Here is a 22,562-nt window from a genome sequence, read left to right on the forward strand (position 1 = left end):
GGCTTAAGCAAATACTTAAACTTTTTATGGGTGTGGACGACCCAATTTGATATGCATTGTACAAAGGAACTGTGTTAAAATGCCCGCATGCACAAAGAGGGTTAATCAAAATGTATGCTGAAATATGGTTTCTTGGAGATCTTTAAGACTTCATGGGACTGATTATGCACCCCAACTGTTTGATAAAATGCTTGTTTGGGATGTCAATGCCTGGAATGCACTGATAGCAGTATATATACAGTATGGGGACTGGGGAACGCTGATGGGAATGTAGTGTTAACTCTTTTCATTGCTTCGGAAACAAATGTTTGTGTTTGATTTCTGACTATAAAGTGCAATATGTTTATAAGAACAAAATCGAAAAGTAGAATTCTAGACAACAAGAATGCTAGCTATTTTAATTTTCTGTTCGATGGAGAATGATATAAATGTCAACACACAGGTAAATCCGGTGGCGGTTGCTCTAGTTTCTGCATTGGCCCAGGTCCATCCTCCACAACAAACACCGTGGCCAGACCCCAGCCGATGTGCACGTCTAAGTGGCAGTGCATGATCCAGGTACCTGAGAACATAAAGAAGAAAGTGAAGCACATACACACTTATTTGTTCAGGTGGCAGTTATGCTCAGTTTACATTTTATTGGGTCAATTCGGTTAAAATGGTAAACTAGACAAAACGGTTAGCTAGAAGTGACACACATCAAATGCTTAGAACAGGTTGAAAGCTATCCAAAGTGTAATTTTTAGGTATAAAACTCTTAAATCATTTTGTGTGTTAAAGTGTTTTGGGTCAACCAAACCCTTGACCTACACCAAATTTCCCCTTTATGACTGTTACCAACATGTCTGTTATGTACCTGGATTATCAGCAACAAATCTAATGACTGCCCATCCTTTGACAGGTAAGCTAACTGTATTTCTAAGAGGTGGGTCCACAAGGTTGAATTTAGAAGTATCGGTTTTAGGGTTGAAGTTTCCGAATCCCTCTGCAAGTATATAGAAATCGTATCCATGAAGATGAATCGGGTGGTTCTCAGCTGTAAAGATATTTGTTCCTTGCAACACAATCTGAACCCTTGATCCATATTTCAACTTATAGACCTTGGTCCCACGAGTAGGCTGCCACAACGACCGGCTTACATTACCCGTATAATCAAAGGTCACTGGAGGCTTTGCCGGAAAGTCGGTAGTGAAGACCCCTGGTATTCCTTGGTGATGTGCTTGAAGTATAGATACATTTGATGGGAGTACAAACGACACATTGTTCATGCTGGCGGTGAAGCGGGTCCCATTGGGGGCCTGACAATTTCTAGGCCGGGTTTTTGGGGGGCACTGGTTGATCCCGAGTCCCATCGTGATGAACAGATTGTGGTCAATTTCAGTCGGGACAATGGGTTTTCTAAGGCTTCTGAAGCTGGTGGTGAAGGCGGTAGCGGTGGCAGTGTCGTTATATGCCGGGAGAGACGGCATAATTGGCTTTGAAGTGGCGGATTTGTACTCCAAAATGGCGGTGGTGGTGGTGTTGTCGAATGGTGCACCTTGTGCGCTTGCGTAAGCCCGTGCAGCAATGTAGTAACGACCTGACGTCTGGTCGGCTTTCATGAGGACATCGGTAGTCTGACCCGGTCCAAGCATGAGGACTTTGGTGGTGAAGGGTTTTACATAGGAAGCATCAGCTCCCACCACTGTAAGCTTGTGGTTTGCAATGGTGAAAAATAATTGTTGATTTAGAGCAGCATTAATCACCCGAATTAGGCTTGTTTCTCCTGGGTTGACTGGTACTTTGACCGTATCTACATACAAAAAGCATAATATCGTCTTTTTAACATTATAAAAAAATATTATAATTTCATTATATTTTGTAGAATCAAACCTTTGCTTGAGCATTTATAGAGATCACCAGGTTGACCGTTAATGGTATACGCATCAGAAACATTTGGAGCTGCACCTGTTCTTGTGGCTTCTCGTATAACATCTATCGGGTTTGCATCCCACCATTCACCTGCCATCATCATCATATTCGATCAGGTATGTAACATATTAAACTTTTCTTAAATGTACATTTTCTATGTGTATAAACTTCCTACCCAGAGTAATGAGCGATTCACGGTGCGGCTTAGGGAACGGATAAGAATATCCTTGTTGTGGGTGAATAATAATGGCACCATAAACTGTGGCTCGAACCCATGAGCTATGTGCATGCCACCACAATGTTCCTTCCTGACCCGAAATTGTGAAACGGTATGTGTAACTCCCTCCTGGTCTAATAGGGCATTGTGTGATGAACTCTGGTCCGTCTGCCCATGCTGTCGTCAGTTGTCTAACTCCATGCCTTAAACATCACACACATAAAATGTTATTAGTACAATAATTTAGTTATATATAAAGATTATATGATTGTATACCAGTGAATGGTGACATTATATCTAGCTTTGTTTGTAACATGTATCACTAAAGTATCGCCATTGTTCACTTCCAGGGTCGGTCCCGGGAACTGCCCGTTGACCGTGATGGAATTATGGGTTTTGCATAGCCTCTTAACTTTTGTTTCTTGAACCTTAAAATTTAAAACACAAATTAGTTAGCATAATCCAGTACTAAACACAAAATAAACCCATGAAAACCATAGTTAATAGAGACAAGAATTCATACGACGAAGTCATGGTTGTGAGTTTTTGCATTCGTGAATGAAGAAACGCTCGAGAAAACAAGTAACAAGCTTAGTAGGGAGAACGTGCATCGAGTGTTGCTGAACACGCGCTCCATTTGTATCGGTTAAGAGTGTGTTTTGGTGGGAGAATGAGTGGTGAAAAAGTGGGAAACAAGAGGGTCTTATATAGAGAAGATAAAAGTGAGTAGTTTTGAGGTTGGCAAAGTAGGTTTTGGTCCATGGCTGATGGTCAGGCTACAAAAGCAACATGGTTCAATCAACTCAAGTTGGTGCACCCACTCACCTAAGTTACAATTTGATCTGTTTTCATGAATGCTTGTTTCTTAATTCTTCAAATCCTACATCAATATTAGCCTCATGATCTTCTTTAACAGAATTAGTTGACCACTCTTACCAAATGCAATGCATTATACATTGTTCTTGTGACCGGTTTATTTTGGTTTGGTTTTATATTCTTGATTTTGTACTGGTTCATAATATAATCAGTTCCTCTCACTGTAGTTTTGCATGATGTCTAACCCTCTAATGTAACTAATGGTGGACCAAAACCTGTAATAAGTTCATTAATCTTGATGTTTATTGTGTGATGTTTGTCTGTAATAAAAGACTTGAGGCTCCCTAATTTTTAAAGCTTCTTTGCATTTTAAAAGCTCTAAGAAACTAGATTGCAATGTTTTGCATTTTCTTTTGTCATTCTTTATAGGTTTTGTAAAGACTTGACCAATAAAAAATAATCATACCAAACTAAAAGTAAATTATATATTTTTTTAAACAAAAAACTGAAACTAAAACTTTGTTAAAACAAAGAAATATTAACCACTTTTTTGTTAATCTAAACTGTGTGCATTTTTTTAGTGGCAAACTATAATATTCCTAAAATCTACACCACTTATCTCAAATAAGACTAGAAGCCTTAGGTTAAAGGGTGTGGGGTGGCGCCCCCATCCAAATGGAAGCTTATGATTGGTGGTCAGCCCTGCCACCACAACCTACACCTTTAGCACCCGTTAAGCCACTCACGAACCCATCTTTGACGCCCCCTTTTAGCGCACCCGAGATGGTGTGTCGTGCGCTAACATGCTGATATGGAGGGGGGCACCAACCCACACTCAAATTTTATTCTTATTCACATGCCTAGGACTACATTTGCAATTGCCTCCACTAGCTTAAAAATCATGTACTCCCCTAAATTCGATGTTCATCATAATCCATAATCAATACTCAATAGTCTATTGAATCGCACTTTTGAACAATTTGATTTAAAATATGATCTAAACATCAAATTTATGATTGTGAGTATATTTATTTTATTATTTTTTAATCGGTGGAATCATTCTACCCATTATAAAGATATTTTAAAATTGTAGATTGAAAAATATGGTAACATCTCGTGGAGTTTAAATGCAACATTTGCAAAAAAAAAATAATACATTGCTTAGACGAATAACTTATTAATTTAAGAAGAATAAATAAACAATGATAAGACTATAAAAGACACTCGGTGTAGTTATCGGTTTCAGTTATATTCGACTGTGTTCTAGCATTTATGAATTTTGATTCTATCTAGGTCAAGTTTTATGTTTTGTGTCTTTGCACACCCCCTTCTTATAATGATGTGTATGATAGTAAAATTGGATGTGTATGAAATGGTGGATGGATATTATTCTTATGAATGTTTTCTTTTCGTACATGCAGTCTAGAAAACGACACTGCAAAATCCACAAAATCCTTCAAGCCTGCTAAATCGTCTCGTTTAGAAAATCCGTTCCTGAGTTACTATTCCAACTTTAATTATTTTCATTTTCACATTCTTTCCTGTAAATTAAACCTTTTCTATACTCTTTCCTACAAATTATACTCGATTCTGTTTCCAATTTTCCTATGATCAAACTATAAACATAATGATTTCTAAATAAAAGTAAATTAAAAACAAAGTCACACTTAGGTGAGATGTAGTTAGATTGAGTTGTTAAATAACAAAATTAGTTAAGTGTTGACAGAGATAGTTTCATGATCATGTCATCTCCCCCTTGTTTGGTGTGTTGTCAATCCAATGTTAGATCCCTTACCCTACTTTTCTTTTATTATAACAAGAAAAGTAATACACCACCATTCATTCTAACAAAAAAAAAAAAGTGACATGGACCCTATGATGTTTCAAGTTTAAAAATTACATGTTGCAAGCATAAGAATGTTGGTGAGCAAACTTGCGACTATTACATTATTATGAGTATATAAGTAATGTAAAGTCTTTGTGTGATATGAATGAATTTTATGGAATGGTGTATATGACAAAACATGGGGTATGTATTGTTTGTGATCACGTTGAAATTTGTAAGATAATTAGCTGTAAGTGATCAAATGGAGTCACAAAGTTACTGTGTGGCCCATACTTGGATGTTATTGATAATCCAAAAAGGGTCTTTGAAGTTCTTGTTTTGTTGTATTAGCTTGAGAGATGGTTAAAATTTAGTATTCAGTGTTGCATTTGGGCTTATGTATATATCTGTGGATGCTTGGGGGGGGGGGGGTGGGGGGAACGTGTACTAATTTTAACGTTATTGTACTAATTTTGTGAAAATAACGTTAAAAGAGGGAGATGATTAATCACACATCATGTGGTGGCGTTGATAGCCGAAAGACAAAAGGGTATATGTACTAATCGGCCTTTGTCCCGATTGTTGAGTCTTATGTGCCTTGTGTCCAAGGCTTGATGCAGAACTATTATCGAGCCGAGGGTCTCATTGGAAACAGGCTCTCTATTCCTATGGGTAGAGGTGAGGTTGTCTACATCTTACCCTCCTCAGACCCTATATTAGTTTTGCTATTAATGAGATTTACTGAGTATGATGATGATGATGCATTTGGGCTTAAATATTATGCTATACGTTATATTGTGTTTGAAAGTGGAAAATTGTCAAAAAAGAAAAAAGCTGATGTAGGTGGCATATGGGATGCCCACTTGCATCCCATACGCTGATTTATTCGCTCGTGCTTTGTAACATGTAATCAGTGACGGACCCAGGATTTTTTTCTAATGGGGTCCAATTTTTCGGTGTAAATTTTTTTCACAACCGTACATTATGATTTTTGGGTTGTTCGACGTGCAGGGCGGGGCAGGCGGAGCGAGGAACATACTAAATACAATATCATGATAAAAATGTATAACACTCAATAAAAATACAACGTCATTCAATATAAAAAATACAGATTTTAAAGTTGTTCCCTACGGATTTAGATCTTTTAAAAATGATCCATTGACCCTAGAATTCTTGCATAGTTATAAAAATTCAACAAATTAGCCCTAAAATTCAATACTATTAGCATAACTAGCCTTAAAACTTTCTTTTCAATAATCTTTGAAGATTAAGATTCAAAATTTCTTTTCATAATCCTTGCATAATAAGTCCAAAATTTCAAGTTTAAGCAAAACTAAATCAAAATTCTACGTTCATATTTTATAGCTCACGAAATTCAAATATTATATTCAACTCTATTCAAGTATTCAAATATGAAATTTATATATTCAACAAAGTTATAAATCTAAAAAAAGGTTACAAGTATTCAAATAAAAATTAGATGTGATTCTACGAATGGATGGAACAAAACTGTGAAGGCAGAGGTGCTTTGCTATTGTGTTTTTTGGAATAAAAAAACGCTAAAAACAATATGAAGAGAGTCAAACCTATGACCTTGAAGAATAAATACAAAGAATTTACCATTGCACCAACTTAGCTTTGTTACCATGGGGTCCATCTAATTATTTTTATGAGGTCCTTGAAAAATTTACAATACCGTCTCTACTAACTTTTTAGAAAAAATTGGGGTCCGGGGACCCCAACCCACACCATGTGGTCCGCCCCTGCATGTAATCTCATTTAACATTGTCTAATGTTGGTTAACGTATATTTTCATGTAAAACACCACTAATGGAGGTTCATCAAGACCAAAGTCTCAAGGCGAGATTTTAATGATCTAGTAATATCTGTTTCTTAAAATGTAAAATCAAGTATATAAGATTTAAGTAATGGACTAATGTCACATTTCTTTCTTTTTTTTTTTGAATTACAACCCTATTATACTAATAATTCTAAATTAATCACTTTTGGCTAGGTTTGAACCTATGACTTCTCTTTTTAAGAGGCAATGTCTCTACCAAGCGGACTAGCCCCACATTAGCAAATAAAATCAAGTAATGTCACATTTAAGGTGACATATTTTTGAAAAAAGATGGTTATAATTTTCGAGACAAGACACTTTATTGAATCTAAAATGCACGTGTGTTAACATCGCCATTGTTGAGGGCGCAACTGTGATGGTGGCGGCGATGACCAGCGTTTGTGATGTCGGCAAGTGGGTTGGCGGTGCAGGAAGCAGTGACAATAGTGTCGTCAACTAATAAGTGGTGGCAATGATGACTATTTATAATTCCTTAATGATTGTTTTTTCAAATGTATCGAAAGTTCAATTCTTTCAACGATTTCATAATTGTTTTGACACTTGAATGCATCATAAGTTCAAATCTTTTGATAGATTATAATTCATTTGAATTCAAAATGTTTGAAAACTTTCGATTTCTTCAAATCCAAATTCCTATAATAATTGTGATATCTAAAGAAAAACATTGCAGTGTATAAAAGCGAAATATGAACATGGTTAAGTGTGCTTTTTATAAGGTTGCGAAAAAACCTGATATAGTGTCCCAGTAACAATAAAATCCGTACCAAATAATTTTACATAGGATTGTAAAAGAACGCAAACGGGTATGTTCACGTTCGTTTGAACAAACGATTGAACATGAACAAGTAAACGAATGAAGTTTTCTAGTTCGTGTTCGTTCATCAGTAAAATGAACGTGTTTGTGTTTGTTAATAGTATAAACAAATGGTTTTTGAACGTAAATGAAGACAGACAAACGAACAAACATAATCGAACACAAATGTACGAGCATAAGTGAGCGAACACTAATAAAAAGTACATGTGAGCATCAATCGGTTGAAACTAAAAATTAAGAGTAAATTACAAAAATCGTCCTTTATGTTTACACTGGATTGCAAAGTATGTCCTTTATCTTTAAAGTTGACGGGATTCATACTTTATGTTAGCAAAACCTTACACACTATGTCCTTTAGCCCTAACTTAGTTAAATTTTAATGTTAAATCAGGGCATATTGGTAATTTCACTCATTTATTTAAATATATTTAATAAATAAAACAAAAAAATTTAAAACATTCAGAATATATATACTAATAACTTTCTCTCTCTCCCTCTCCCTCTCCCTCATATCTCTGTCATCCTTGTCTCTTTCTCTCACCCATCACACCATACCACCACCACTGCACCTCCACCCCTGGTCCCCTGCTGCACAACCCCACCACCGCTGCACATCCAACACCGGCGGCCGACCGCCGCTACACAACCCCCAGCACCGCCATCCGCTAACCCAACCTACAAGGGCTCGTATTCAGATCGGAAGTTATGATCACACAAAAAACTCATAAACCCACCTCAAAATGGTATCAAGACATTAACTTTAACACACTTTGTAGATGATATGGTTGAATTCAAGCATTTCCTGTGAAAAAAAGAGACCACCCACATGAACAAAATTGGAAATTTTGGAGTACCAAAAACAGAGCACCAGAACCAGTTTAATATTAAAATCCAATTTCTTTGTAAGGAAATGGACAGAGCAAGAGCCACTATCTTTCGTTGTTCAGAATCTTGGGCTTTTGCTTTTGTTGAATCTGGAAACAAGGCCTAATTGGGGGAGGGGGGGGGGCTTATACAAGATGAGATACAACTTTCAATTAGCAATCTTTTTGATTTGATATGGTGTTGGGTGAGTTGTATTATGCAGAGATTGAGTGGAGTGATTAAGACGAAGAGTCACCGTTTGCGTAAAGTAACACTTCATTTTTGTACAGATTTGGGAGTACCATAGGCGCCATCCGTCAGCACGAGTTCTTGACACTACTGATGAGTGTTGCAGTGAAGTGGTGGTGGTGACAGGTGGGTGGCGGTGGTGGTGGCGGCGGCGGCGGCGGTAGGTGGATTGTGGTGGTGTTAGGATTGTTAGAGAGAAGGAAAAAAAGGGGGATGTGTATATGATGTCTGCAAATATGTACATATAATTTTAAAGATAATTCTTTTTTTATTATTTATTTTAGTATTTAAGTAAAATGACCAAGATACCCTTATGTGTGTGCATTTGGTCAGATTTAACTAAAAAAATTAACTGAGTTAGGGTTAAAGGACATAACTTGCAACGGTTTGCAAACATCGAGTACGTTTTTTGTAATTATTGAAGATAAAGGACACAATTTGCAATAAGTGACATACATAAAGGACGATTTTTGTAATTTACTCAAAAATTAATAAATCTAGAGAAAGTTGTAACGGTTGATATTTTAATTTCATAAAATTAAATTAAATTGCAGTGATTATCAAATTTAGATGAATATATAAGGAACGAACATAAACAAACAACCATGTAAAGGAAAGAACGAAACTAACAAACGTAATCAAATATAAACTAACTAGTATAAGAACCTGTGAATTTCACGGGTGGCTTAACACAAACATTTTATTATTTAGTAGTGTTACGTACATCAACTTTTAAAAGTTATTTTTTTATTTCTTGTTTGTAATTTCTTTTTTATTATAGTTTTATGGTAATTTTTGTCTTAAACGAACACGGCCATAAACGAACTAGACAAATGCTAAAGAAACGATTTATGTATGTTCTAGCAAGAAGCTAAGAAGCTCCAGCAAAGCAAAGAGGTACAGAAACAGATAAAAAACAAACATGCAGATATCCCTGTGTTTGGATCTGTGTTTAAACCAACCAACGACTCAACGAGACCCGTGGGCTGTAACGATCCGTTTACATACATACTTTTAAGATTTAACCGCTTAGATATTCTCTAGTGATCTTCAACGTAAGTTTATAAATTACAAAATCCAAAACCCTACATTGCCCTTATCTTGTATATTGTTCATCAGCCTTTTTTTATTTGATGTCATAAGTGGAGGCAATTGTGTTTGCTGTGCAAAATTAGGAGACATTGATTTCGCACACCAACTGTTTGGTAAAATGCTTGATCGGGATGTTAATGCCTGGAATGCATTGACAGCAGGATATATGCAACATGAGGAGCAGTTGAAGGGATTACAATCGTTTCTCACATGGAAATGTAGGTTTGAAGATCAACAACTCCGAGGGGTCAGCGGTATTCTATTAATTGCTTCGGAAACAAATGTTTGTGTTTCATTTCTGATCATAAAGTACAATATGTTTATAAGAACAAAATCAAAAATTACAATTCTAGACAACAAAGAATGCTAGCTATTTTAGTTTTAAATTTGATGATGAATGATATCAATATCAACACACAGGTAAATCCGGTGGTGGTTGCTCCAGTTTCTGCATTGGCCCAGGCCCATCCTCTACAATAAACACTGTGGCCAGACCCCACCCAATGTGTACGTCTAAGTGGCAGTGCATAATCCAGGTACCTGAGAAAATACACGAGAAATTTGAGAAACATGCATACTTATGTGTTGAGGTGGCAATTCTGGCCCATTTACGTTATGTTAGGTCAATTCAGTTAAAATGGTAAACTAGAAAAAACGTTTAGCTAGAAGTGCTACAAGTAAAACGGTTAGAACGGGTCGAAAGCTTTCGAAAGTGTATTTTTTAAGGTTTAAAACTCTTAATTCATTCTGTCGTGACCGGAATTTAACGGACTCCACCAACCTCCGCTCATCACCAAACACCACCTGAATCAGTCATCACAAACTGCCGCACACGGTCATTCACCACCAGATCCACCGTCCGTTCAACACCATCAACAATAACCACCAATTACACCTTCCAAATCTGTGACATCCCCTCACCATCGTGTTTTAGCCACCTCAAGTAATCTAAAAAGAAAAGAGTTAAAGAGAGGGTGGCGGCTGAAACGTTCCTTTTTAAGGGTTCCGATTGTGTTGTGAGGGTGAACGTTGAATATCCAGACAGATAATATGTGTGTCGGCTGATGAACTTAAAAAACATATTAGGGTTTAACCTTTGGTGTTGAATTAGCTGCATTCATTTTTAGTGGGCTAAAACAGCTTTGTTTAAATTTTGGGGTTGGTCGAGAATGCTTCAACACATATTTTAATTGGGCCTGTTTATGTTTAAATAGTAGGGCCACACATAATTTATGTTAGTTGAATTTTCAATCCATCCATGAGCTAGCGGGTTACGTGGGGTTCCTTTTAGAGGGTGGGCAACTCGCGGTTGCTGCCCTCCTTTGGTTTTCCACTCCCACAACTCATCTCGAGTTTGGCTTATCACTTGTGTGTTTTCTCCAAAAACGGCAGCTTAAATATGCGTATGGCTCTTACGAGAAGGGGAAGGGATGTTAAGTCAGTGGGTCCTGTGCAGGGTTCTGCTAGTGGTCTAAGGACTTGTCCTTTCAAATTTTTTCACGAATGTAAAGATGGGAAGCCGGGTTCTGCGGGTTTTTTTCGCCTGCTAGAACACATGCAAAGCACCCACTTCAAGACCGAAAACCGAAAGCTAATTTTAAAGGAGGCTATCTCCAGGGACGTGGACCTCTTTTTGGACGTTGGGGAAGTTCTTAAGGCAGGAGGCAAATGGTTGTGTGGCCGCTGCATGGTCATGCATGCTCTCAGTAGAGGGTGCAAGCATGATGATGAGATCGTGTCCTTTGCCATAGTCTCGGGGGACGTGGACGATTTCATCGTGGGGATCCGGAAACCATGTCAAGTGGTGGTTGACACAAACCCATGCCACCCAGCAACGGTCGGGGGTGGTGTTAACCTCCTCGAGCGAGTTTTTTCCCTCCCTATTCAGACTGTTAAAAGCATTCCCCCCAGTTGTCGGCTGATGTTTGCTCAGGTTTTAACAGGGGCATTGCGCAAAGTGGTTGTGTCACCAGGATCAGTTGACAATTGGGTCCAATTACTTTTGCTGCCGCGTTGCACCTTACGGGTGGTCAGACCGTCCTCCCGACAAGAACGAAGATCAGGGAACAGGAAATCTTTGCAGTGTAATAGCATCCTGCATGCGCTTACAGTTTGGAAAGATGGGTCTGGTTTTGATGAATTGGTCTCGTCCCTATTGGATAGCGTGGGGGAGGCGGGGACTCTTAGGAGAGAATGCAGGATGGAGGGAGACAAAGATAAGGACCCTAATATTAAGCAATGTCTCCGAAAAGTTAGGGATGGACATTTTACGGCTGCGGTTAAGGTTCTAAGCTCCAGTGGAGTCGCCCCTCTATGTGATTCGACCTTGAAAGCTCTTATTGATAAACACCCCGTGGTGTCGCCCCCTTCCTTGCCTCCCAACCCTCACGCTCAACCCACTCTTGTTGTTGATGACGAGTGCGTGCTCAAATGTATCCGATCCTTCCCTAAAGGGACATCGTGTGGTAGGGACGGGATGCGGGCCCAACACTTGTTAGATGCTATCGGGGGTGAGGGATCAATGGCTTCCTCGGGTTTGCTAACGGCCATTACTGAAGTTGTCAACTTATGGCTTGGAGGATCCTGCCCTAAGGTGCTAGCAGAGTTTGTTGCCTCAGCCCCCCTTACCCCTTTACTGAAACCTGATAAAGGAATTCGACCTATTGCTGTGGGGGGTATATGGCGAAGGTTGGTTTCCAAGGTGGCAATGAAGAAGGTCGGGAAAAGCATGGCGCAGTACTTAGGAGACTTTCAGTTTGGGGTGGGGATGTCAAACGGTGCAGAGGCGGTGCTTCACAGTGCGAACAGGTTTCTCAACTCCTTTCATGCAGATGGTTCCTTAGCCTTGCTTACTGTGGACTTCTCCAATGCGTTCAACACAGTTGACCGCACAACTTTCCTGAAAGAGGTTCATCAACATTGTCCGTCAATCTATCGATGGGTTCAATTCCTTTACGCCCAGCCTGCTCGGTTGTATGTTGGTAATGAGTGTATTGGGGCTACTACTGGAGTGCAACAAGGGGATCCCTTGGGGCCCCTTCTCTTTTCCCTTGCCTTACACCCACTCATTCTCAGGGTGCAGGACCGATGTAACCTTCCATTTCATGCTTGGTACTTGGATGATGGGACGATTATCGGCAATGCGACAGAGGTTGCTAGGGCATTAGATATTATTAACAAGGAAGGGTCATCTCTAGGACTTTACCTCAACATTAAGAAAACAGAGGTTTATTGGCCGACATGTGATGGGCAGAAACTTCGGGACGGGCTTTTCCCGAAAGGGATTGGCAGACCAGAGAGGGGGGTTAAGCTACTGGGTGGAGCTGTTAGCCGTGACCCTAGCTTTGTTGGCGAGTTGGCAGGGCGGCGGGCGACGGGGGCGGTTGAACTCATGAAACTCTTGCCATGCCTTAGGGACCCTCAATGTGAACTCCTTCTGCTAAGATCTTGCATGGGGGTTGCTAAGTTACTTTTCGGGCTGCGAACTTGTCAACCTTATTTGATGGAGGATGCATCATTCCGGTTCGATGATGGCCTCCGAGAGGCTATAGAAGACATAGTCGTGGGTGGTGGCCCATTCTTTGGGGACCTCCAATGGCGTTTGGCATCACTGCCAATGCGTCTAGGTGGTTTGGGCCTGCTCTCAGCTCGAGATGTTGGGGTTTATGCTTTTGTGGCGTCCAGAGCTCAGTCTTGGGAACTACAGGATCATATCCTTCGGAACAGTGGGGTTGTCGGGCTCGACGGGGACTATCTGCAGGCGCTTGAACGATTAAGTGTCCATCTCCCAGACTTTGATATCGGCGGTTTCTCTAAAAAGGACACCGCCCCCTCGAAACCACAAACAACTTTGGCGAATGCTCTATTTAGCAAAATCGCTCAAAGACTGGGAGAAAATTTTGATTTGTCATCTCGCCAGAGGGCGGTGTGGGAGTGTCTGAAGGGTCCCCATGCTCAGGATTTTCTGACTGTTATCCCAATTGAGGGGCTGGGACAATGTATGTCAGCAGTAGAATACAGAGCAATCCTTAAATACCGGCTGATGATCCCTATGTATCCAGAAGATGAAACGTGCCCAATATGTCGTAAAGCTTGTATGGATAAATACGGAGAGCACGCAGTGCATTGTAAAGAGCTCCCTGGGTTCAAATATCGGCATGACTGGGTGCGAGATGTTTTGTGGGACATCCTGAGAAGAGCTGGGATTTCATCTAAGAAAGAGGCTCCTGTGAATTTCCTTACGGACCCTATGGAAGGGAGATCTACTCTGCGACCAGCAGATCTGCTCGTCTTTGGGTGGGCTAGGGGGAAACATGCTTGTGTTGACCTCACGGGGGTTTCCCCTCTGGTTGGTTTAAGGGAAAACGGGTTTGTAGCTGGACAAGCAGCAAGAAAGGCAGAATCGAAGAAAGTTGACAAGCACGCTAAAGCTTGTGCAGAGAACCAGCATGTTTTTGTCCCTTTTGCCTTTGACACATTTGGCTCCCTAGCGCCAGAAGCTATCCAATTCCTGACTAGGGTCCAACAGGTCATCCGCAACAATTGCTCGGCACCAGGGGGACGGGATTTTGTCTTTGGCAGATTAGGGTTTGCAATTCAGAAAGGGGTGGCGGCGCAGCTTGTTGCCCGTCTACCTTTTGTTTTGATGTAACTTGGCAAGTATGAATGAAAAATTTGAGTTTGATTTATCTAAAAAAAAAAAAAAAAAAAAAAAAAAAAAAATATGTAAAATTGTTTTGGGTCAGCCCAACCTATTTTGACCCGCACAAAAGTAGCGCTTTTTTGACTGTTAACCCAACATGTCTATTGTTTACCTGGATTATCAGCGACAAATCTTACGACTGCCCATCCTTTGACAGGTAAGCTAACTGTATTTCTAAGAGGCGGGTCCACCAGGTTGAATTTAGCTGTATCCGTTTTAGGGTTGAAGTTTCCAAATCCTTCTGCAAGTATATAGAAATCATATCCATGAAGATGAATCGGGTGGTTCTCAGCTGTAAAGATATTTGTTCCTTGCAACACAATCTGAACCCTTGATCCATATTTCAACTTATACACCTTGGTCCCACGAGTAGGCTGCCACAACGACCGGCTTACATTACCCGTATAATCAAAGGTCACTGGAGGCTTTGCCGGAAAGTCGGTAGTGAAGACCCCTGGTATTCCTTGGTGATGTGCTTGAAGTATAGATACATTTGATGGGAGTACAAATGATACGTTATTCATGCTGGCGGTGAAGCGGGTCCCATTGGGGGCCTGACAGTTTCTAGCCCGCGTTTTTGGGGGGCACTGGTTGATTCCGAGTCCCATCGTGATGAATAGATTGTGGTCAATTTCAGTCGGGACAATGGGTTTTCTAAGGCTTCTGAAGCTGGTGGTGAAGGCGGTAGCGGTGGCAGTGTCGTTATATGCCGGGAGAGGTGGCATAATCGGCTTTGAAGTGGCAGATTTGTACTCCATAATGGCGGTGGTGGTGGTGTTGTCAAATGGTGCACCTTGTGCACTGGCGTAAGCCCGTGCAGCAATGTAGTAACGACCTGTCGTCTGGTCGGCTTTCATGAGGACATCGGTGGTCTGACCCGGTCCAAGCATGAGGACTTTGGTGGTGAAGGGTTTTACATAGGAAGCATCAGCTCCCACCACTGTAAGCTTGTGGTTTGCAATGGTGAAAAATAATTGTTGATTTAGAGCCGCATTAATCACCCGAATTAGGCTTGTTTCTCCTGGGTTGACTGGTACTTTGACCGTATCTACATACAAAAAACATAATATCATCTTTTTAAGTTTTAACATTATAAAAAAATATTCTAATTTCATTATATTTTGTAGAATCAAACCTTTGCTTGAGCATTTATATAGATCACCAGGTTGACCGTTAATGGTATACGCATCCGAAATATTTGGAGCTGCACCTGTTCTTGTGGCTTCTCGTATGACATCTATCGGGTTTGCATCCCACCATTCACCTGCCATCATCATAATATTAGATCAGGTATGTAACATATTAAACTTTTTTAAATGTACATTTTCTATGTGTATAAACTTCATACCAAGAATAATGAGCGATTCACGGTGTGGCTTAGTGTTGAAAATATCCTTATATGTTCATTCATATTCTAGACTGCTTATTTATTGGGCTTATGTTGTTGTTGGGCCCGGTCAAGTTATAACTAATACAAGCTGGGCTTGTGATTAATTCATTCGGTTATAACAACTTCTAAATGCATCAGTGTTATTGTTTTAAGTTCAAGGGTGTAATATGAAACTTCTCAGGGGTTCCGATCATATGTGATGATTTATGTGGGTGCAAAGTGTAAATGTATTTTTGCAGGTGTATAAAAGGCCTCTTGTGAGCTAGGGTTTCTGGAACGTTCATTCATCTTATCTCACACTCTCTAACTTTGGGGTTTTTGTTCATACCAGTTGAAGACGAATCAAGTTGAAGACGAATCAAGGTCTGTTCGTTTTAGTTGATGTTCGTTTGATCTGCTGGTGATATGTCGAAGATTTAGTGAAGATTAATCTCTTCGTCTGTTTAGTATTATTTTCCAGATCTTGCAAATCTTCTTTGTTCAGGTTGTAACATTTCATTCTAGTTGTTTTTTTGTTTTGATTAATCAACTGATCGTTATCAGTTGATTGTGAACTTTGTATTGTTCGTTTTTCTGATCTTACAGTTCTGTAAGATCTTGGGTGGTTTGGGTGTTTTTCGGGTTGGTAAAGATAATAAAAGTTACGTCATGTTTTGTCGCTTCCTCTGTGTTCTTTGTTATTTCTGTGTTTGTGCTGTATATTTTATACCATTTTGACATGGTATCAGAGCTAATAGCTCATGAGTCTGATTTATGGGATTTCCGCTGTGCGTTGAGTTCGTTTTTTGGTTTGTCCTTGTCTCGTTTTTTTTAATCCGTTTCTTGTAGTGTGTACAGGTACAGATCTGGTGGTTCATAGTTCGGAATCAAGATTGGATAGTTTTTTGTTTTTATTAGATTTGATGATCTGGAAAGGGTTTTGATCAGAAAATTGGGAATTTTGATTCTGTTCGATTATTCTCTTGGGTTGTGTTGAAATTGTGGATCTGTTTTTGGTGTTATTTGTGAGTGAAAAAAAAAAAAACCTAAAAATTAGGGTTTCGTTCATTTTTTTTTCTTGTGCAAACTCCTCGGTTCCAATATCTGACCATTCAATTTTTTGTTTTGTTTTGTTTCAATCATCATTTTTTAACTCATCATCCATAAGAAAGGTTATCCTTTATTCGTTCGAGCTTTAACAAATGTAATCTGCACTCTGTATGTAGTGTTTCTGTTACTGTTGATAGTCTTGGTGCTGCTTATGGTCTCTTTTGTTTTTCGTTGTTTCCAGCCAGTGGTTCGATTTTCTTGTCTTTTTTGTCGCCGGAGTTGTTCTGGTCGCTCAGTGGACCTTGTCTGTTCATGTCACCTGGAGTTTCTTGACCCGTGGTTGTGTGCGGAGATGAGAAATGTGGGAACTAGATCTGATCGGGTTTTTTGGGTGAAAGAGTGCTTTGTAGACTGCTCGTTAAGATCTAAGTCCGTGCTTATGGTTCTTGATATTAAAAGTCAAGGTTAGACATGTTGTTTACCAGATCTGAAGGTGTTCTTCGGAGATCCACAATCCACCAAAAGAACTATTCACAGGGAATCATGAGAAACTTGTTACAGAAGGCCTGTGTGGTGTTACAAGATCAGGTTATTTCTCTTCATTTTTGGTGTTAAGGTTGCTTAAAAATCTCATAACCCTTAGTGAAGGTGTTTTTACCTCTGTTGGATTAAGCACTGTGAGATCTTCCTTATTCCTTTTTTATTTTTTGTCACACGCTTTTGTATTGTTAGGCATATCTTGGCTGGGTTAGGTGGACCAACAATTGGATTAGATAACAGGGTGTGTCATATCCTGTTCTTATGTGTTTGTATATACATGTTGCATTTCTTTGTGATTGTTATAGTTACAGTTGATCACATTAAACACTTATTATATGTTCATCATTTGTGTGATAAGTTTTTATCGATTGTGTGTTTGCATCAACTTTAATTAATCCTTGATATGCCACACTGAGTTGTGTAACTACCTGCATCTTGTTCTGGTTGATTTATTGAGTATGCTATTTGTACCTTCATACTATAGTTGGAGGATTTTGTTGATAACAATTGACAACTATATTATATGGGTCAATAATATGAATTTAACTTGCAAGTTAAAAGAAAATTAGCTTTATTGATAGGACATGCTTTAAATCTCCCAAGATGAGGTATTTTTACTAGACAATGGGAAATATATTTTATGTTCTCTCGTGTGATTCTCTCAAAACGTTTTCATTGTTATAGATTCATTTTTGTTGAATTGGCTGATATCATTAAATTGAAAGGTTGATATCTATGATGATTCTAAGTGATTATTCATGAGGATTGAGCATATTTGGTTTTGTTTTCCTGTTAGATCTAGTTGTGTGAGCTATAAGTTTTTTGTTGAGACTTTCAGTTTGTTTTGGTCATATTTAGTCATGTATATCGTTCAGTTTCAGTTGCGTTTCTAAGTGTTAGGGTTTGGTGTTAATTGGTGAAATATATCAGATCTTGAATTTCGATTTTACAAGATTGTTGATCCTTATTAATTCTACATGTATTTGGAACTGGTATAGTATATTGTGTTGAATTTCCGTTGTTGTCTTGTGTTCAGATCAGTTGTTTGGTTTCTTCTTCTTGTCTGTTCTTTTTTTTAGCGATTGCAGGTAAAGATCTTGTAAGATCTGTTTGGATTTGGATTTTGTGAGACGCAATCTATTTGATGTTTGGATACCTGCAAAGTCTTGTAACAGTAGTTTGGTGCTGAAGAAGGAGTTCTTCTATCGATTGCTTATTGAAGACCTGTGTTGGTCTCTAAAACCCTTGAAGGTTTTAGGGCAAACCAACCAGAGATATTTTGCTGTGACTTGGCTAGTTTTTTGTAGTTCTTGAAAACTACAGTTGTGATCTCTATTGATATTATACGCACCCTCTGTAAGATCTTTTCTGTCTCGTCACTGTTTTTTTTAATTTTTGTTGTTGTTGGTTAGTTGAAGTCGGGGTAGTGAGGACCGGCATTGTTGTTTGTTTGTTATTTTTGATTACGTGACTATTTTGTGTCTTAGATCGTGGCTCCTGTATTAAGACCTGTCCAGGCACTATGAGTGATGAACCTGGAATCTGGAAACTGATACAGCTTCGCCTTAGGATTTTACATCTAGGTTTTTTGTCTATTTGTATTTTTTGTTCCTTGGCTGGTTTATTGGTTGATTCTGTTTGTCTATGTGGTTTCTTGTATAGAAGTGGTTTAAAAATCTGTCATTATATGACTATTAAAATTGCTGAATGTAACTTTGTTTTTTTAAATACCATAAAAGGTTTATAACGGAGTTTTGGTTTTTTAAATTTCAAGGGTTATCCAGGATCTCGAAATTGTGTGTTATAAGAACCATGTCTACTGTATTTTGCATGTCTGTCTGGTCGCTTGATTATCATGATAGAGGATGTTGTCTAAGTAAAAAAATGTTTACCAACTCATACGTTGTTTAGTTTGAAAGGTTGTATTCTGATTGTTGAATCATGTGGTTCAGTGTATTGGTTCAAGATTGTTTCTTGAATTATGTTCTATCTTGTCTAAGAGTTATTGTCTCTTGTTGTATGGTTAGGTGAACCATGTGGTTCGAGTGTTTCTAACCAGTTGTGTTGTCTCAAGATTGTTCTTGGATATGTTTTACAGCCTTGTTTATCTCTTTGGTAGGTGAGTTGGTTCTTTATCTAGTTGAAAAAGTTCTCTGTTTTTATTCTCCTAGGGGTTTTTTAGCTGTAAAATTGTTATGTGACATAGAATTGTGTGATTCTAAGTTTTGTCATAACTGTTTTTTGAATCGTGTGATTCAAAAGTTTCAGACTTGGTTCTGTTTTTTTAAAGTCGTGTGACTTTTTATGGTCTTGAAACATGTGATTCAAGTTTTCAGACATCGTTCTGAGTTGTATAGAGGTTTATATCTCTTTGTTTTTCATCAGATATGTTTCTTGAATTATGATAGAACCATGTGGTTCTTCATTCTTTGTACTATTAGTATTGTATCTGATAGTTGTTTTGTATGGGGATTTGTAATTCCATGTTTGATACTCATGTTTGCGAGTTTTGTCTTAGTTGTGAAAGTCGTGTGACTTTATGATTGTCAGATGTGTATCTGATTGTGTTATGCATTTGGTATGGCTCTTGTGATTTTGTATTTGTTGTGGAGTTGTAAAAAGTTTTTTGCTTTATTCAAATTATCTTTGAGTTCTTCACACGTATTGTTTTTTGGACTTGGTTCTGAATTCTTAGAATCGTATGATTTGTTGTTTTCAGTCTTTGTTCCGAGTTATGTTGTCTCGTGTGAGATATGTTATTCTGGTTACAAATTGTGTAATTCTGTGTTTAACCAGGATTTGTTTGGCTGTGTCTTATAGTCTTGGTTTTTTGAATGTATGTAATGTTAGCCTTGTAAGTTTTCTCTTGTGTAAGAGATATGTTTCTGGTTGCCAGAACCATGTAGGCTTTCATCGTTGTCTGGTGTTCTTATCATAACAGTTTTGTCTGTTTTGTTAGTTGTCTGTTTTGTTAACTGTCTGGTGTGTTCTTGTCATATCGTTTGTAAGAATCCTGTTATACATCAGAGGTCTGTTCACTTTGAAATTGATCTGTATTTTTTGAGAAAGGGATTTTACGCTAGTATTATTGAACCTGAAAATTTTTTTTGCGAAGGAATTGTGTGTTAACCGATGTCAATCTCTTTGTAAGGAACTTGGTAATTTTTGCCATGTTTACCCCTGAATGAAGGGGGCGTGTTAAAAGTGGCTTTTTAGGCTGTCATTCAGGTTACAACACACTATGTGTCATAAACTGGGAAAATTGACATGTACAGAATATGAATGATGGGGGCATGTTGAAAATATCCTTATATGTTCATTCATATTCTAGACTGCTTATTTATTGGGCTTATGTTGTTGTTGGGCCCGGTCAAGTTATAACTAATACAAGCTGGGCTTGTGATTAATTCATTCGGTTATAACAACTTCTAAATGCATCAGTGTTATTGTTTTAAGTTCAAGGGTGTAATATGAAACTTCTCAGGGGTTCCGATCATATGTGATGATTTATGTGGGTGCAAAGTGTAAATGTATTTTTGCAGGTGTATAAAAGGCCTCTTGTGAGCTAGGGTTTCTGGAACGTTCATTCATCTTATCTCACACTCTCTAACTTTGGGGTTTTTGTTCATACCAGTTGAAGACGAATCAAGTTGAAGACGAATCAAGGTCTGTTCGTTTTAGTTGATGTTCGTTTGATCTGCTGGTGATATGTCGAAGATTTAGTGAAGATTAATCTCTTCGTCTGTTTAGTATTATTTTCCAGATCTTGCAAATCTTCTTTGTTCAGGTTGTAACATTTCATTCTAGTTGTTTTTTTGTTTTGATTAATCAACTGATCGTTATCAGTTGATTGTGAACTTTGTATTGTTCGTTTTTCTGATCTTACAGTTCTGTAAGATCTTGGGTGGTTTGGGTGTTTTTCGGGTTGGTAAAGATAATAAAAGTTACGTCATGTTTTGTCGCTTCCTCTGTGTTCTTTGTTATTTCTGTGTTTGTGCTGTATATTTTATACCATTTTGACACTTAGGGAAAGGGTAGGAGTATCCTTGTTGTGGGTGAATAATAATAGCACCATAAACAGTGGCTCGAAGCCACGAGCTATGTGCATGCCACCATAATGTTCCTTGTTGACCCGAAATTGTGAACCTGTATGTATAACTCCCTCCTGGTCTAATCGGACATTGTGTGATGAACTCTGGTCCATCTGCCCATGCTGTCGTCAGTTGTCTAACACCATGCCTTAGAAGTCACAAACACAAATAAATAATGTTAATGAGATTGAATGACAACGATCTTCATTCTTATAATAAAGTTAAATATAGAGACACTTTCAAAGATGATATAGTTGTACCAGTGAATGGTGACATTATATCTGGCTTTATTTGTAACATGTATCACTAAAGTATCACCATCGTTCACTTCTAAGGTCGGACCCGGGAACTGCCCGTTGACGGTGATGGAATTATGGGTTTCGCATAGCCTCTTTACTTTTGTTGCTTGAACCTTAAAATCATAAGCACGAGTTAGTTAGCATTGTCTAGTATTTATCACAAAAATAAACCCAGGAAGTTAGGAAAACTATAGAGTATAGACATAGAGATGAGAATTCATACGACGAAGTCATGGTTGTGAGTTTTTGCATTTGCTAACGAGGAAAAGCTCGAGAAAAGAAGTAACAAGCTTAGTAGGGAGAACGTGTATCGAGTGTTGCTGAACACGCGCTCCATTTGTATTGGTTAAGAGTGTGTTTTGGTGGGAGAATGAGTGGTGAAAATGTGGGATACAAGAAGCTCTTATATAGAGAAGATAAAAGTGAGTAGTTTTGAGGTTGGCAAAGTAGGTTTTGGTCCATGGGTGATGGTCAGGCTACAAAAGCAATATGGTTCAATCAACCCAAGTTGGTGCACCCACTCACCTAAGTTGCAACGTGATCAATTTTCATGTATGCTTGTTTCTTAATTCTACTAACCCCTACATCAATATTAGCCTCATGATCTTCTTTAACAGAATTAGTTGACCACTTTTACCAAATGAAATGTATTATATACTGTTACCTCTTTACTTCGGTTTTATATATGTTTCTTATTTTTTTATTTTGTACTACTTGTGCCCATTGATTGTGAACTTAGGTGGTTCATATTATAATCAGTTCCTCTCACTGTAGTTTTGCAAGATCACTCAAAAAACGCATCTTGTGCTTGAAAGGTCACTCAAAAAACGCATGAGGTGACTAGTTTTGAAAGAGGGTATGA

General features: G+C 38.5%; 2 protein-coding genes and 3 long non-coding RNA genes across 5 annotated transcripts; 2 read left to right on the forward strand and 3 right to left on the reverse strand.

Annotated features, from left to right (window-relative positions):
- Positions 1 to 263: 263 nt before the first annotated feature.
- Positions 264 to 2,797, reverse strand: LOC118479261 (laccase-12-like). Its single transcript, XM_022121602.2, has 6 exons — positions 2,652 to 2,797; positions 2,405 to 2,556; positions 2,087 to 2,331; positions 1,873 to 2,001; positions 857 to 1,792; positions 264 to 562 (listed from the first exon to the last, which is right to left on the reverse strand). The coding sequence occupies exons 1-6, from the start codon at positions 2,763 to 2,765 to the stop codon at positions 432 to 434; spliced, it is 1,707 nt and encodes a 568-aa protein (XP_021977294.1). The 5' UTR covers positions 2,766 to 2,797; the 3' UTR covers positions 264 to 431.
- On the forward strand, positions 490 to 14,899 carry LOC118481084. The gene is made up of 2 exons (XR_004864331.1): positions 490 to 611; positions 14,509 to 14,899. It is a non-coding gene; the product is annotated as an uncharacterized LOC118481084 (long non-coding RNA).
- Positions 7,840 to 8,764, reverse strand: LOC118481082. Its single transcript, XR_004864329.1, has 2 exons — positions 8,179 to 8,764; positions 7,840 to 8,119 (listed from the first exon to the last, which is right to left on the reverse strand). It is a non-coding gene; the product is annotated as an uncharacterized LOC118481082 (long non-coding RNA).
- On the reverse strand, positions 9,503 to 22,084 carry LOC110872736 (laccase-12-like). Its single transcript, XM_022121604.2, has 7 exons — positions 21,924 to 22,084; positions 21,662 to 21,813; positions 21,334 to 21,549; positions 15,700 to 15,728; positions 15,487 to 15,615; positions 14,464 to 15,399; positions 9,503 to 10,189 (listed from the first exon to the last, which is right to left on the reverse strand). Exons 1-7 carry the CDS (start codon positions 22,035 to 22,037, stop codon positions 10,059 to 10,061), a joined length of 1,707 nt encoding a protein of 568 aa, XP_021977296.1. The 5' UTR covers positions 22,038 to 22,084; the 3' UTR covers positions 9,503 to 10,058.
- LOC110872738 lies at positions 15,739 to 21,274 on the forward strand. Its single transcript, XR_004864327.1, has 2 exons — positions 15,739 to 18,666; positions 20,945 to 21,274. It is a non-coding gene; the product is annotated as an uncharacterized LOC110872738 (long non-coding RNA).
- Positions 22,085 to 22,562: the final 478 nt, after the last annotated feature.

The sequence above is a fragment of the Helianthus annuus genome, chromosome 8 (genome assembly GCF_002127325.2).
Source record: "Helianthus annuus cultivar XRQ/B chromosome 8, HanXRQr2.0-SUNRISE, whole genome shotgun sequence".
Lineage (NCBI taxonomy): Eukaryota > Viridiplantae > Streptophyta > Magnoliopsida > Asterales > Asteraceae > Helianthus > Helianthus annuus.